The sequence below is a fragment of the Saccostrea cucullata genome, unplaced genomic scaffold, assembly GCF_032062105.1.
Source record: "Saccostrea cucullata isolate Sc308-1 unplaced genomic scaffold, CSIRO_AGI_Scuc_v1 ctg889, whole genome shotgun sequence".
Taxonomy (NCBI): Eukaryota; Metazoa; Mollusca; class Bivalvia; order Ostreida; family Ostreidae; genus Saccostrea; species Saccostrea cuccullata.
In genome coordinates, this window is record NW_026932237.1 from 324002 (window position 1) to 339015 (window position 15014).

A 15014-nucleotide genomic window follows, 5' to 3' on the forward strand; every position below is an offset into this window, starting at 1 on the left:
ACGCCCTGTACATAATAAACATACTCTTTTTGCCTGCATATGGGGTTTCTGTCTGTGAGTTGATTTGAAAGGCAAGAGCATGTTCATGGTAAACATGCTGATGAAACAAAGATATCAGCAGTCATGATCAAAGTACATGTAATCACTCCACAATCAGTATAGTCGATACAATGAGCTGGTCAGTACATACAATCTACAAGGGTTGATCAAAAAGTAATAAAAATTGCTGCTAACCGACGTAAAAAATAAAATTATAAATGATGGAAGCTTTATTTATTTCAAATCCGACCTGAAAATTTCAATTCAACACGATTTATACTTTTCAAAATATCAGATTACACACAGCGTTCTATTAAGGTAGTCGCCGCACTTAAAGAACTTATTAAGACGGAAACGCGCCATCATATATTTAAACTTTTCCCCTAAGTTTCATTTAAAATATTTGAAATTCATGAACACGTTCACAGATTTCACTCTCTTGAAGAATACTTGCTTCCCATCGTACACCCACTCTTTTCATAGATAAGTCCTCTGTCAAAATTCTTTGAACAGTAGCAAGAGACAAACTTAAAATTTCAAATGTCGCTCTAACCGTCTGTCTTTTTTGACATCTTCAGACACCATATTGCTAAAATGTTTCCGTCCGACCTCCCATCTTGCGGTCTTTTTGGCCTCTGTTGATCATTCAATTACCCTTCACCCGCCCAAAATCGTTGAAACCAGCTAAAAAAAGTCTCTTATTTTCATTCTTTCTTTTGTGAGTCAACAAATCAACAAAACTGTCTCAATTTCCTATATCCCATTTTGAAGCAAAAAACATTACAGCTCGTCACAGCTTAAAGATGCCTTTTAATGTGTTTGTCTTTTTTTATTCCAAGTTAAAATATACTTTAAACGTGACGTTTAGTTGGGACATTGCGACACCCTCTATGTTCTTTGCTTTAAACATCTTTAAAATAAATTCAATTAAGGACCTTCTCCACACCAGTGAATTTTTTTTTTGACAATGAGAAATATTTTTTCTTTAAAGGTGTTGATATTTACCGGTAGTATATTTATTTAATTTTCACTATATTGTACGTGGCATTTACCCGGAGGAAAAATAAACAAACACAATACAGAATCCATTAATAAAAAATCACAGCTGTTTACTTCTGCAGAGAAAACACATGCAAATCACATGTTCAATTAATTTATCTTGACCTTTTAAAAAGCTAAGATTACTTGAATTGATTGCAAATTGTGTAATATACTGTGAATTTCTATTTTTAGAATTTAGTTCTAAGGACAGATCACTCTGCAGTAAAATACCATTGAATGAGAACTCTTTTGTAGAGGGTTCTTAAAACTTTATTAAATTGAAAATTCCAATGTTAGTTAGATTTATTAATGTGCATGTATTGATATATTATATTTGATAATACGTGGTCAAATATGAAAGATATTGACAAAGTGGCATTACTTTTGGATCAGTCTTCGTATTATTAAGTCCTTCTTTCATTAACTTATTTATAAATGGCTTTTAACTTTTAAAAACTAATCGAATGTAGAGGATGTTCACTAGAATTGCAACAAATTAACTGGGATCGAAAATTCCATATGCAGGATATAAAGCAAATATCTATATAAACTTGAGAAGCTGCTGGTTAAAATGTTGAATTCAAAACTTCATAAAATTTCGTTTAAAGTTTGCATTTAATTTTCTGGCAAAGTTTTTGGTATCTTCAATTTTAATGGGTTATAAAAATAGTAATAATGAAAATTAAATAAGAAAAAGACAAAAAAAGAATCGATATTTTTTACCAACATAATTTAACCGAACTTCACTTATAATTGTTCCTTTTTGAATATTACAGGCGACCAAAAATTAACTTTCATTTTCCGAGAGCAATATCGCATGGACCCAATGAACCCTGCATAGCACGTCCATGCATTGGATGTATCTTTCATGATCCTCTATGAGAGATACGTTAAATATAGGTACATGAATCTACACGATCACTTTACCGTTCCGTTTAAAGTTAAACAAGATATTAAGCGATATCCAACCTTGACTTTTTATTGATACAAATGGCCTTGATATACATTACACAAATACATTTATTGTTTTTTAAATGAGTGAGCTCATTCTCAAAAAAATTGAAACGTGTTTCCCTAAACTTATTCATATAAAGCTTGAGGGTGAAATATAGACATCTTAAATGAATTAAATGAAATATAGTAAGGTTTTGCAAGTTGTTCGTAGTACAGTGTATATGTAAAAGATTTAAAGACTTGCTATAAATCTTTCATTGATGTCATATAATTGGTATAAACGAATTATATGAATTGATTGATCAGAAACTCGCAAAAAAAAAAAAAAAAAAAAATACATGGACGACGTAACTTTATTTTTTTTATTTTTCATATCAAGTTTGTACATGTATATATTAATGTAATTCGATTATTGATTTTTCAAAATGATGTTTTCTTTTAAACACATAGATTCATTAAAGTTACATTACAAATAAAATGCATATGCAAATGAGGAGCAGCGCAGTAATTAAATTCAAACGTCTGTCGAAACAAGCCAAGCAAATGGAGACCAAAGCTGTGATGAGGTTCTTTGTCAGAGTAGGCATCCCCTGTCAGATGGTCACAACTGCTTTTTGCTTTATTTTATAAAACAAAATATTTTAAAATGTTTAAGAAATAAATTAAGTCCATATAGAGTCTGACACATCATTTTCATATTTGGATATTTTACTAGAAATAGAGAAGACGTTAATGGTTATCTAACAATCACATTTTATGATAAACGTGATAGAATTAACTTTTTAACTCTTTTCTGCTTACGCAGCAATATACCTTCATCAACTACGGGGTCTCTCAGTTGATTCAATACGCAAGAGCATGCTCTACGTATGAAAAGTCTAAAAAGAGGTAAATTATTGACAAACATGTTTATGAAACGAGAATATCAGCTGTTTCGATAAAAAACCATCATTTCATAAGTTCTATGGTCAGTACAAAGATCTTGTAAACAAATACAATCGAACATGCTGGCTGATATTTTATACGAATTGTTATACAATTATAAAATTACACAATGAATTATCGTCGGATTTTAACGTTTTTTCCTCGATCATGAAAGGGAGAACACGACCACGGCGGGTGTGACCGGTTGGCAGGAAATGCTTATTCCTCCATGCATATGGTACCAACCTCTGACGTTTTAGAGGTCGGTGTTTGATCTGTTCCAAATATCGTATTGATTAATCGACTTTTGAACATGAATACTGTTTGTTAAAGCCAGATTTCATTCTTATATTATCTATTTTAACAACAAATAGTTGCCTTTCTACAAAAGTATGCATAAGCATGATGAGGTTGCTCCGATTTTCAAGATTAATTTAGGTATCAGAAAACTTGTTATTCTGATAAATGTATATGTACTAGAAAGTCCATTTAAGTTGCTTAAACTTCCCTTTCATGATACCAGTTAAGGAGAATTTATAACCGATATTCGATGTTGATTTATTATGTCAGAGTGAAGAACCATCAATGTTTAAGAAATATATGCATTCTTTATTTTCCCATTTTAATTTGAAAAAAAGAACACTTTTATTAGTGCTCTCTGTTATGTATTTGTAACAAATAAATCTGAAAATAAAGCTTTCTTGTGCTTGAAATTATAATGAAATACTCAACATTTTCACAAAAAAAAGAAGGAAGATATGTATTTGTTTCCTATCTGAGCGATATTTTGCTACATTACTTGTAGTTTTAAGGTTCATTGATACTCTAATAAGAAAGATAACTCTTAATGACATTAATATCTATTATTCCTTTATAGATTTGCCAAGTTTTAATCTCTTTTTGTCCAAAATGACCCCACAAGCCATGCTATAATTGTTTGTATATGTTACGTATATAAAATTTCTATTGGAAAATCATGGTTCAAGCGACATTTTATATGAGTGAGCAGAGGGTTTATGAACCTTAATGTAGTACTGACCTTTGTTACAGTGACACCTTTGGTACGTTGACATTAAGCTTCCGGTATTATGTGATTTGTCTGTAAAGAAATTCCTACCCTCAATCCTACACATATTGATCTTCCGGGCTGGGATACCTGCCAATATTCAATCATAATGATTGAAAGTTGAAAAAAGTGTTATATTTAATAAAACCAAGAAAATACCTGAACATCTTTCAGTTTGTCTGTAAATACAATGCCGCTTTCAAAACTATTATCCTTATACTTTAGTGTTTATGCATATCCTTTGTATATTGAGTGACTTTTAAATTTTGTTTATAAGGTTATAATTATTGAATACATTTATAAATCATACTAATGTATGATCCGAAAATAAACATCCAGTGTATCTAATGTATTTAATGATTTATTCATACTTCTTTCCAAATATTTATAGATTTATGTTTTTATTTTAGGGCAAAAAATTAACAACATACATATAATTCTTCAACATCATAGCAATTTTCATCACCATAACATCGCTATTAACTATAGAAAAAATGGCTTCCTTGTATGGGAACTGTATATATATTAGGATTGCAAGTTTTTAAAACTAAATATAGGAATATTTGCATTATATTAATATTTATTTTGATTTAAAGCATGCATAAAACCTGGAAACAATAAAACATACTCTTTTGTTCCTTGCGTCTTGCCTTTTTCAATTCTCCCGGAAATAAAAATGTTTCAAAGAGGGAGCACGATGACGTCTATGCATAAATAGATTGACCCAAAGGCAATTCAGATAGTAGGGTGTAGAAAATTTTATATCCCATATAGGCATAATGACTTGCATATTATTAACGTGAGCTTAAGCTGATTTAGTCAAATCTGACAAATTTTATGATGGTACCTGATCCCACCTCTGATGTTTCGGAGGTCCGTATTTGCTCTGCTCCTATTTTGTATCGTTTTATGGACTTTGATTTTGAATACTGTTTGTTATCTCCATATTTTTCTCTAAATTTCCATTCATAAACTAAAGCTCTGTCAAGCTTAAATGTACTTTCATCGTTTCAATATCTCAGGGCTGTTCACTCCTGTCTTATTGGCACAATGACCCAGAATATACCATAAATATATATGACCTTACAACATACACTCCTTCACTTGTAAAATTATTCCCTAAACCCCCAAACAGTTAATCCCAAATAACCTTTTAATCAATTACCCTTTGATAATGAGCCATCACCGAAAGGGATATTCCTTTACTTAAATGATACAAACATTTCAGAATATAATACAAAATGAAATTAATAGCTTTGTCAGCAGGATCTACAGGTCTTTGACAACAATGATTATTTTTGATTATTTATCAAAAGTTGTGTTTCTCGAATCGGCTGAATTTTGTCTTGAGAATGTATTGTGGAAATGGAATTAAGGATTACATATACCGGAACTTATTCAGAAACCATTACCTGAATTGAAAATAATTACTTGCTTGACATAAATATTGATATAAAAATTATTATTACATGCATTCTAAAATTTTTACTACTATTTAGTACATTTTTTGATTAATATGCATAGTAAATATTGAATAGAAAACATACCATGTAATAGTCCAGGAATAAATCTCGCAATTTACAATGATAGCGTTTTGTTTTGTATTTGTTTCTTTGTTTGTTTGTTTGTTTTTGTTTTTTTTTTCTTGCTTTTGCCATAGCTGTTTGTCAATATGTTTTCTTTTACCCGGGGACTCAATCAAAGAAGATTTTGCTACGAAAAATTCCATTTCAATTATAAAAGAAAGATCTGTTGATAATTTAATATTTTCTCCCCTTCTTAACTCATTTTACGTATTAATAGACATCATTACTATACATGTATATAAATCAAACTGAACTGCTGTACGTTGTGCTGTAACTTTATCAAATGTCGCCATTTTTCGTGTGCTGCGTTTACCAACTTTCTCATTTCGAATAGTCGTGATAATTCCTAAAATAAGCAAATGTTCTGAAATGTTTTAAAAGACGAGACAAGAGATAGTTTTTACCCCAATCATGTCTATTTAATACTTATACTGTTTGCTAGCCCTTGGTCAGGTATTTATAGTGATGAATGATCACTGTTTGACAGCCTTTGTTCAGCCCTTTATACTAATTGTTAATCAATGATAAGGAAGTAAGATTAGCACTTGCAATAGTAAGTATCTTCCTTTTTTTATTTGATAAAACAGGTTTTTAGAAATCATGGTTTTTAAGTAAGTATGATAAGGTTGTATTAATAATAATATTATACCAACTGAAAATGCATTTGCAAACACTATATCAATCGTACCTTTCTACATATTAACTTCTTTCATTTTGTGTATTATCAACTCCTTTGTTATTAGATTGTTTGTTCTCAGAAACTTCGTTCCTAGTACTGTACATGTTCCTAAGAATCAAGTCTACTGACTTAAATGGTTACATCAAGATAATTCTCTTTACAAGTATAGGATATTTTTGATAAATTCTGTTCATGGATACCAAAAGGGCCTTGTTGCATTCACTATTGAAATAACGACCACATTTCAATAGTGATCGTTAACCCAATAGTCGTTGAAACAAGGCCTGTTACGTGAAGTAATATCAGGGTAAACGTAAGTCATGGTTGTTACACAGACCACACTTGCCTCTTAGATATTGTCAATGCGAACGGTCCCTCACTTGTGAATAGATTCAGAATGTTTTTGTAGACATAGGTGAGTAATAACAAGGTATTCCGACTTGACAATATATTAAAAAAAATAATTAACTCCCTGTCATAATTTAGTTAAATTGCTACAACAATATTATATTAAGAATCCCGCGTTGTCCCCAAGAGAGAAAAATCACAATACTATGACTGTTCAAAAAGATATTTAGAATGAAAATAATTCTAAAAATTAAAATATAAAGCAATTTAAATATGCATATACAGGTATTATTTAAATTTTTGATTTATTCCCCTTGTCAACGATTAAAATCTTTCATGAATGACCACTGTCTTTTTTTGATCTAGATTACAATTCTCATCGTTTCCATAAAGTTTTAATTTACATCAATCATAAGAAAAATAACCATGACAGAGAATATTCCCAAAACATGAATTGCAATCATGTCTTCCCAACATCATTAAAAAAATGTTCAGATGACCTTAAAACAAAACATTATGTAAACGAAACTATTTTGATAATTTATATCGTCTATTTACATTTGGCACATATTGAGATTTCTAATATATCATTCTTCTTTTGCAGTTAAACACATACACGTTAACTCTCTGATCATTTTATTGAAACGAATCCAATCAATATGTCTTTCAAAACTCCTCATGTTCTTTAAGTAAACAACATCCAACGAAAACTATCTTTTACATAAGAATTGCACTGGATTAAAAATTAGCCTCAATTAGTCGACACGAGTTATCCTGAACAGGTCTGAAGTTTCCAAACCGTGAGATCCGCTCCCCTTTCTTATTACGGAGTAGGAACAAGAGTTTATGAGACTGAAATAAACAACAACAAAATTATCTTAATGCAAAGTTTCCAAGAAAATGTATAATTTCTTTACAACACACCTATCTGGGGAAAAAGATATTGTTAACTTATCTTTGATATTGTTTTGAGTTTTAAAAAAAACTGGAAATTGTGGTTTTTAATTCATATCTGTTACTTTCAAAGTCATGCAGTTTTGTCTTTATTTCAAATCATAACTAGATACAACATTGATTCTACTTTAACTTTCATTTTCACTGAAATTTTACTTTCTAAAGGATAGTTCTGTGTATGGTGGCATAGTTATAAATATGTTGCATGTTGACATAATTATGTTGCATGTTAACACAATTTATCTTGCAGATAGGGGCAGAAATATGCCACCATATCTGTGCTGTATTACATTTACTTCCTATTTGATATTACTCTTTCTTTCGTTTCTTTCATGTACCTTTCTAGTGATAGTTCTGTGCTGTTTAAAGATGATCCATCGCGTGTTATATTCACATGGCGGGGTTGTCTTAGATCCGTAGTATGTATAGAAGTCTCGGTTATATGGCAATATTCCCGATAAATCTATAACTGACTGAACTCCTTCATCTTCAAAAAAAGTAAACTTAGTCGTACATAGAAATGTCCGTATTCACAAAATTATCATATATAAATAACTATGAATATGCTCCAAAATTGTAACGAAATCGCCAGAAGTCACCGATTAACTAGTACGTTGAAATAAAATAGTCTTATAAAGAATTTTGGGTAAAATGATCATTTTAGTAAGAGTGAATTCAAACATACAAAAATATTTATAAAAATGTTTTTAATGTAAAAACATTTCTAAAAATTACATCAAAGTAAACATATCAAAGTTCTTAAATTGCAACGTTTAATAGACGCATGTCTTCAACTTCAAGTCATTTCCTTTGACCACTTTTGACAGAAATACTTACGTTTTGGCATTTTAATTTGTGGGACGAAATTTTGAATGAATTTATCTACTTCTCCCGGACCGTTGTGCCCTACCTAGAAGTAGAAATAAATTTAATGTTCATAGTCCAACCCATTGCCTTTGCACAAGAAAAAAAATTAGCATAAATTATTTATCATATTATCTTTCATTCTCGCAAGCCAGGGGTCCCGAGTCAACACGCTGCCGTTAGACCCCAGGCATTTTTCATTCTATATCCGTGGGCTTGCATCTCTAATTGAGAAGCACCTATCAAAGTAAAGCATTCCAAAATAGTCATGCAGTTATAGAGTCAGCTGACACCTCTGTGCATGTGTTACACGTTGTTTATCATAGAATGGCTAAATGTGATTGGTTGAGAGATAAAAAAACAAACAAACAAGTTTTGCATTTTTCCACCCGAAATACGCTGCTACAGTCAGCCCATAGATATTAAATGACGTTTGCCAAACGTCTAAAACGGTAACGTGTTGACTCAGGACCCCTGGCTTGCGAGGATGATTATCTTTATTCTCATCAATATTTGACTGTGCTTTACCTCGAATAAAACAGATAAGACTACGGTGCCATCCCTGTATTTTGAAGCGTTCTTCGCATCTCCGTATTTGGAATTGTAATGAGCCATATGAAGCTGTAAACAAATATAGCGAAAAAAGCACTTACAACATTTAATCTCTTTTTAGTTTAAAGAAATCCTAGAAGCTTAATTTTTAGAGCTTTTGAATAAATAGTCAGCGGAAGATCTTCTCACACGACATACAATGTGAAAACAAAATAGTACTACCATGACCAATTCGGAAGTTACAGGCAAGATTCAAGTTTTTTGAAATGGTCAAAATTGGCCTTGGTACCAAATAACAATGACTCACAATAGGGAGTATTAATCCCGAGAAGCAACTTATCAAAATTTGGTGATGGTTTAATTTTGGCAAGGTTTTGTGAAACTTGATATCCAAGGTCAAAAGGTCAAATTTGCAGGAATTCACGCTTCAGAACTATGAAAGCTCTAGTTCCAAACAAGCAATTGATGGGCAAGGTAATTTTTTTATTTGTTTGCAGAACAACATGCAAATAAACAGACGGACGAAATGTTCATGCAAACAAATTTTCTTTTAAAAGTGCATGATGGATCATTTACTTTTTGACTAAAATGAATTCCAAACTATTATCACAACGTATAATTAGGAGCAAACATATAATAAACCTCGAACATTCAGTTTATTGGCTGGTTTCTGAATGAATTGCAGAGCTTCATTGTGTGAATTTTCAATAGACGGTGAAGTTGATTTATAAAAGAAAAAACAAATGAGACTTTAACTACTCACTTCGATGGGGAAGAAACGTCCGTTCATGGAATGTTCGGAACCGTGTTCAAGGTCATTTCCAAAGTGAATGTGAATCTGGTCAAAGACGTAAATATCCTTTTCTGAGTGGGGGACCCCGTATAAAACTCTCAGCTTCTTGTCAGGATAAAAAGCACACGTGTGTCCTATTAGAAATGAGAATAATTTACTGTAAACGTACTTTTTTCCACGGGGTCATAATTCCGCGGAATCTCAATTCCTGTTTAATCCGCGGGTAGAAAATTACGCGGATTTTCTAGATTGTAACTATATGCCTTACATTTATATTAAGTACGCCTGGACAAATTTCCGCGGAAAATTTGCGACTGCGTACATAGCGTAAATTAATACCACGCGGAAAAAAGTACTTCTGTAGTATCTTAAAGGGTACATAACATTAACAATATTTCTTTCAGAGAACAGCAAATTAGATTTATATCTATATAGGTAATCTTATTCATATCTGAAAGGTAGATAAGAATTTGTAATAATGTTTAAAGATGTTAAAGGCAAACTACATGAGTCAGTTTTAACATTAAATTTTACTAAAAGAGTGTGTGAAAAGAAAAAAGTTTACTGTCTTTTTGCTCACGTCGTTTTTTTCTATATTGGAAGCTTTTAAAAGCTCAGAAGATATTTATAAATTTTGTATGAAATGTTTATTCATTTGACATATTTCTTTTTAAAAAGTCCACACGTAGTGTTTCTTAGAACATTTCTTTTAGTTTCTCAGATTTTTTTTTTTAATTGTACGATAAATTAATTTTTTTTTCAAAGAAGAAGCAGGAAAAAAATCAGCCACCGTTTTTCCTAAAATATAGTTTGTGCTAGATTTGAAATCGGTAAATTATTTCTATTCAAAGTTGTACAATTATGGGTGTAAGAGGGCTGGGTAGTTGTAGCAATTTTTAGATCATATTTATATCCTTTAGAAGAACAACTTAATAAGATATACAACTATGATCACATTTTAAATCTAAAATGTATGACATTTTTCTCTGCCCATTGATATCATATCTAAGAAATGATCTTATACCTTATGATAAATTTGTTGACCCTTAAACCTTCTTAATCTAAATACATTTGAATAATAAGTTTCGATAAGATCGATATCAAGTGTATGATGATCAACAAATCTTTTGCAGAAAAAGAGAGGGAACTCTTTGTCAAGCTCGATTTTCATGCTTATGTTTTCTAGGCTAATAAGAGATTTCAATACTCAATTCTTTTATTATTTTAAAACATTATTTTAAAGTATTAAATACTGATAAAGGTTACCATCAACGAACATAATATGATATATTATCGTATGGTTGTATTGGACCATAGACAACTTTTTTTTCTTCATTTTTATGTCTGTTGAAAAGTCATTAGATTTACGTCAATTTGAATATCATTTGCTTCTCTTTGGGCATCATCAATTGACAGTAAATTTTAGTCTTTTGATTGGGACTCTTGGTCATTATTAAGGGAAATTTTCTCTTTCTTGCATCCACTGAAACACGGGACCTCGATTTATGATGTCTCTTCTGCAGTACTAAATTTATCGTCCTGCAGTGTGATAAAAAAAAAAAGCTCAATATGATTATTTTACTTCTTCTCTCTATGAATAATGCTTCTAACCAATATCCATCTTATATTTTCCATGTCATTTTGACAATGAATAAAGAGATACCATTATTTACAAACTGTCCACTGGTCCTTAAGTTTTCCAGATTGTAGTGAATTTTGTAGCCCATCTTATGCATTACCCTCTGTGTATCGATGTTTATCGGTGACTGGCGATTAGCTCGGCAATCCTCCCATTGGTATTTCCACATAGCTGGACCTTCACAAAAATTAAACAAAGAATCCTTAGAAATAAATATATGGTCGATACAATGACTTTATGAAATAAAATTTATCATCGAGTCAAATTCTGACTGACATTTTTCTTACTAATTGTAAATCCATCATTTACCGGTGTGACCGGTCGGAATGGAATGCCCTCTCCTCCATGGATGGAACCTGATCCCACCTCTGATATTTAGGAGGTCCGTGTTTGCTCTGCTCCTATTTTGTATTGTTTTCTGGACTTTATGGCTTGAATACTGTTCGTTATCTCCATATGCTTCATTGAGAAAACGAAGAGTATTTTAGCTTAAAAGTTCGTTAAACAATAAAAAAAAATATAGCACAGCAAAAATGGGCCTCCAAAACATCAGAGATGAGATCATAAATGTTTTATTGGTGAAGATTAACAAAACGCTAAACGCAGATCATTTTTTATTTAAAAATATCAAGGGAAACTGTTTGTTATCCCCATCTATATTTCATTGAATACATAGATATAACAAAAGAAATTCGCTTGTGATATTTGCTGCAAGTTTTTCTTCTTTTAATTAACTGTCTCTCAAGCAAATTATACAAAAAAACTTAGAATATACTCTTCGGATATTCAGGAAACTTAACATTGTTCTAAATTGATTGGAAGTGAGGGATTGCGACGAAATTTGAATACTACAATGAGAGCAACTTTATCACAACCTCAAACCTTTAATGAATAGTTATTGAGACTATACAAATGTTTGATTTCTTTTTGAATTTTTCAATGGGTTGAATATAATTGGATCTACGTATGAATTAGAGGGATAAAGTGCTTTTTATACAAACTAACACCAGTGTTCTTCCTTGAAATAAAATGATGATTGAGAGCAAATGTGAATTAAGCGACGCCTTATCTAGTGGTAACTGACATTGTTTCATGTCTTCTTTGCAGATTTAACATTCAATATTTGACTTAGACATGGTAAAAACATGGCATGATTAACTCCTCCGACGAAAGTTCAAAGAATATTCCGTAATTAACCTCTGTCGAATTTGTTAAAATTTCATGGATGATTAAAACTTTACTTTAATGACAATTATAAAATTGTGTTGTTTGATTCGGCAAGCAGAATAAAACGGATAGATAACTGCGCTATTATCAAATACGTTTTTTTCTGTATGCAGAATTTTATCATAGCTTTTTTTCAATACTCAGTGTATAAGTGTATCTCTCAATGAATCGACTTTCTAGGTAGAAGAAAAAATTTAACTCATAGTATAGAAAAATTTAATGTTCCATAAATCAAAGCTACTAACACATATATACATGTACCTCATAAATGAAAGATAAACTGAGTGGAATACTAATACCAGCAATTCAAAATAGAGTATTAGAATGAAATATATGGAGTTACCTAACAGTGTTGAAGCTCAACAGTCTTAAACAATACAAAATTGGAGCAGATAGAACACTGACTTCTGAAATATTAGACGTGTTTTTTTAAGCTTTCAACTCTGTTCTGTGTATTTTTGTTAATAAAAAATGGGAATTTTCAAAACAAATTGGTATTTCAATAATGAATGAGTTAAAAAAAAATCTGAAAAGTTAACGCATACATCTAAAATGACAAGGGAAATAAAATGACAAAATAAACGGTTACAAAAGTGAGTTGAAAGTTATTTAATTAAATTTTTTCTGCCAGAGTAAAGTTATTAAAAACATGTATTTTTACGACTATCAATAGATGATATATGACAAAATACTGAAATAATTCTTTTTTGGCCTTTCCATATTCTTTGCTTTTTCAAATGCATCTTTTTGATATATAAGATACCTACGAAAATAACCTGATGTTGAAACCACCTCGTTCAAGTTTTATATGAAAAACGTGGTAAATAAATGTAAATATTTGCAATCAAGAAAACTCACCTCTCATCGAGTAGGGGCTATAATTAAATTGTGTATTGGACTCAATATCAGCTTTCCCGGGTTCCTCCTCACGAATCAGAGTACTACCCTTGACAGGGACTAACTGTAACGAAATCAACAGCCAATGTATTCCTAAAATCAGAAGCATTCTGTTGTATTGAATATTTAGCAATGATATCTTCATCCTTATTTTGTGCGGGACAGGTTTTCTATAATTGTGACTCTGTCACCGTGTGGTCCAGCCGGTGACTTTCATACGTTCGTTTCTGATTGAATGGACACTGTTCATTCGTTTTTTGTCAGATATATAGACTTGACATTCTACTTCCGGTACATTTACGTGTTCCTGTCAATATAGCGATGTCTAAGTTGTAACAGCGTGTTATGATCCTTAACATTTATCACCTAATTTTGCTAACAACACTCATCTCACGTCTAAAACTGCACTGATTTTGTTTTATAAGCTTATTGCTTTCATGAGTCGGGCTTGTTTATTTTTCTATTCTAAACCAAGTCATGTTTCACTGCTGTAAGGTTTTCATTAGGCGTGAGAATTCACCAAACCACAAACAACATTTTGTTCACGGGCCATATCTTTGTAAAATATTGGACCCCCTAGATAAGGTATTTCTTTTACACAAAAAAACCCTCTATTTTACTTTCAAGGTTTTTTTTCCTATTTCGCATACCTGAAAAAATCTTATTTTTGTGTGTTTGTGTTTTGGTTTTTGTTGCCTTGCCATTTCTAAAATTCAAGTTAGCATCTTTGCATTGTTGAAAATAAGATGTAGAAAGCTTTTTAACTTTTGTCTTTAAAAAGCATACGAAAATGGTAATTCAACTTTCATAATGTTAGATCCTGCATAATAATAAAAAAAATAATCACTTGTGGTGGCTGTCAACACACAATTTGGATGCCTGGACATATGTCTCAAATAGTTAAGTTGCTTTGCATATATGTTGATTCGATATATCCCAGTGAACTTGAAAGCGTCTGGAGCGTATGCTTCATACTCGGATGTCTTACGGACAATAGGCGATAAGGGCCAACCAAAAGCTAAACGTTAGGACAAACGAGATACTTTCAACTTTTTCATTGTCGAGTTTCCTTATTTATTGAATGATATCAGGTTATAATCTGCACCTTGTATTCACATTTCCTCACTTATTCGATAAGCAAAAGCATGCTCTGGGTACGATGTTTTTTTTTTTAATCCGAAGCAGGTTACTTAATTAGAAGAGTTTAATCTTATTAATAGTTCCACAGCATTGTTTCGGCATTTCGTAAATTCTATGTTCGTTGAAATGACCTTGGTAGCAAATATAACACATCATTGGCTCGTAATTTGATTGACTTGTTTCATGCTAATTATTGCACTTTTGTTTTCATGCAGAATTCAGTTCGTAAAAAATGACTTTTTTTTCTGATTACTCACTGTTTGTTATTTTCACCCATTCTTTCTGCTAGTTGTCAAATAAAGAAGTAAAAT

General features: G+C 31.3%; 1 protein-coding gene across 1 annotated transcript; it reads right to left on the reverse strand.

The window, feature by feature from the left end:
- Window positions 1-7205: 7205 nt before the first annotated feature.
- On the reverse strand, window positions 7206-13805 carry LOC134234711 (nacrein-like protein). The gene is made up of 7 exons (XM_062716765.1): window positions 13525-13805; window positions 11464-11616; window positions 9771-9934; window positions 8984-9076; window positions 8429-8501; window positions 7930-8078; window positions 7206-7489 (listed from the first exon to the last, which is right to left on the reverse strand). The coding sequence occupies exons 1-7, from the start codon at window positions 13706-13708 to the stop codon at window positions 7376-7378; spliced, it is 930 nt and encodes a 309-aa protein (XP_062572749.1). The 5' UTR covers window positions 13709-13805; the 3' UTR covers window positions 7206-7375.
- Between the last annotated feature and the right edge of the window lie 1209 nt (window positions 13806-15014).

What these genes read in the sequence shown, in the direction of transcription:
- LOC134234711 (XM_062716765.1), bottom strand. Translation starts at nt 13,708, where the DNA reads ATGAAGATATCATTGCTAAATATTCAATACAACAGAATGCTTCTGATT. An exon ending in TCTTATCTGTTTTATTCGAG is followed by an intron (nt 8,502 to 8,983) that starts GTAAAGCACAGT and finishes TTCTACTTCTAG; the next exon opens with GTAGGGCACAACGGTCCGGG. An exon ending in ACAAATTAAAATGCCAAAAC is followed by an intron (nt 8,079 to 8,428) that starts GTAAGTATTTCT and finishes CTTTTTTTGAAG; the next exon opens with ATGAAGGAGTTCAGTCAGTT.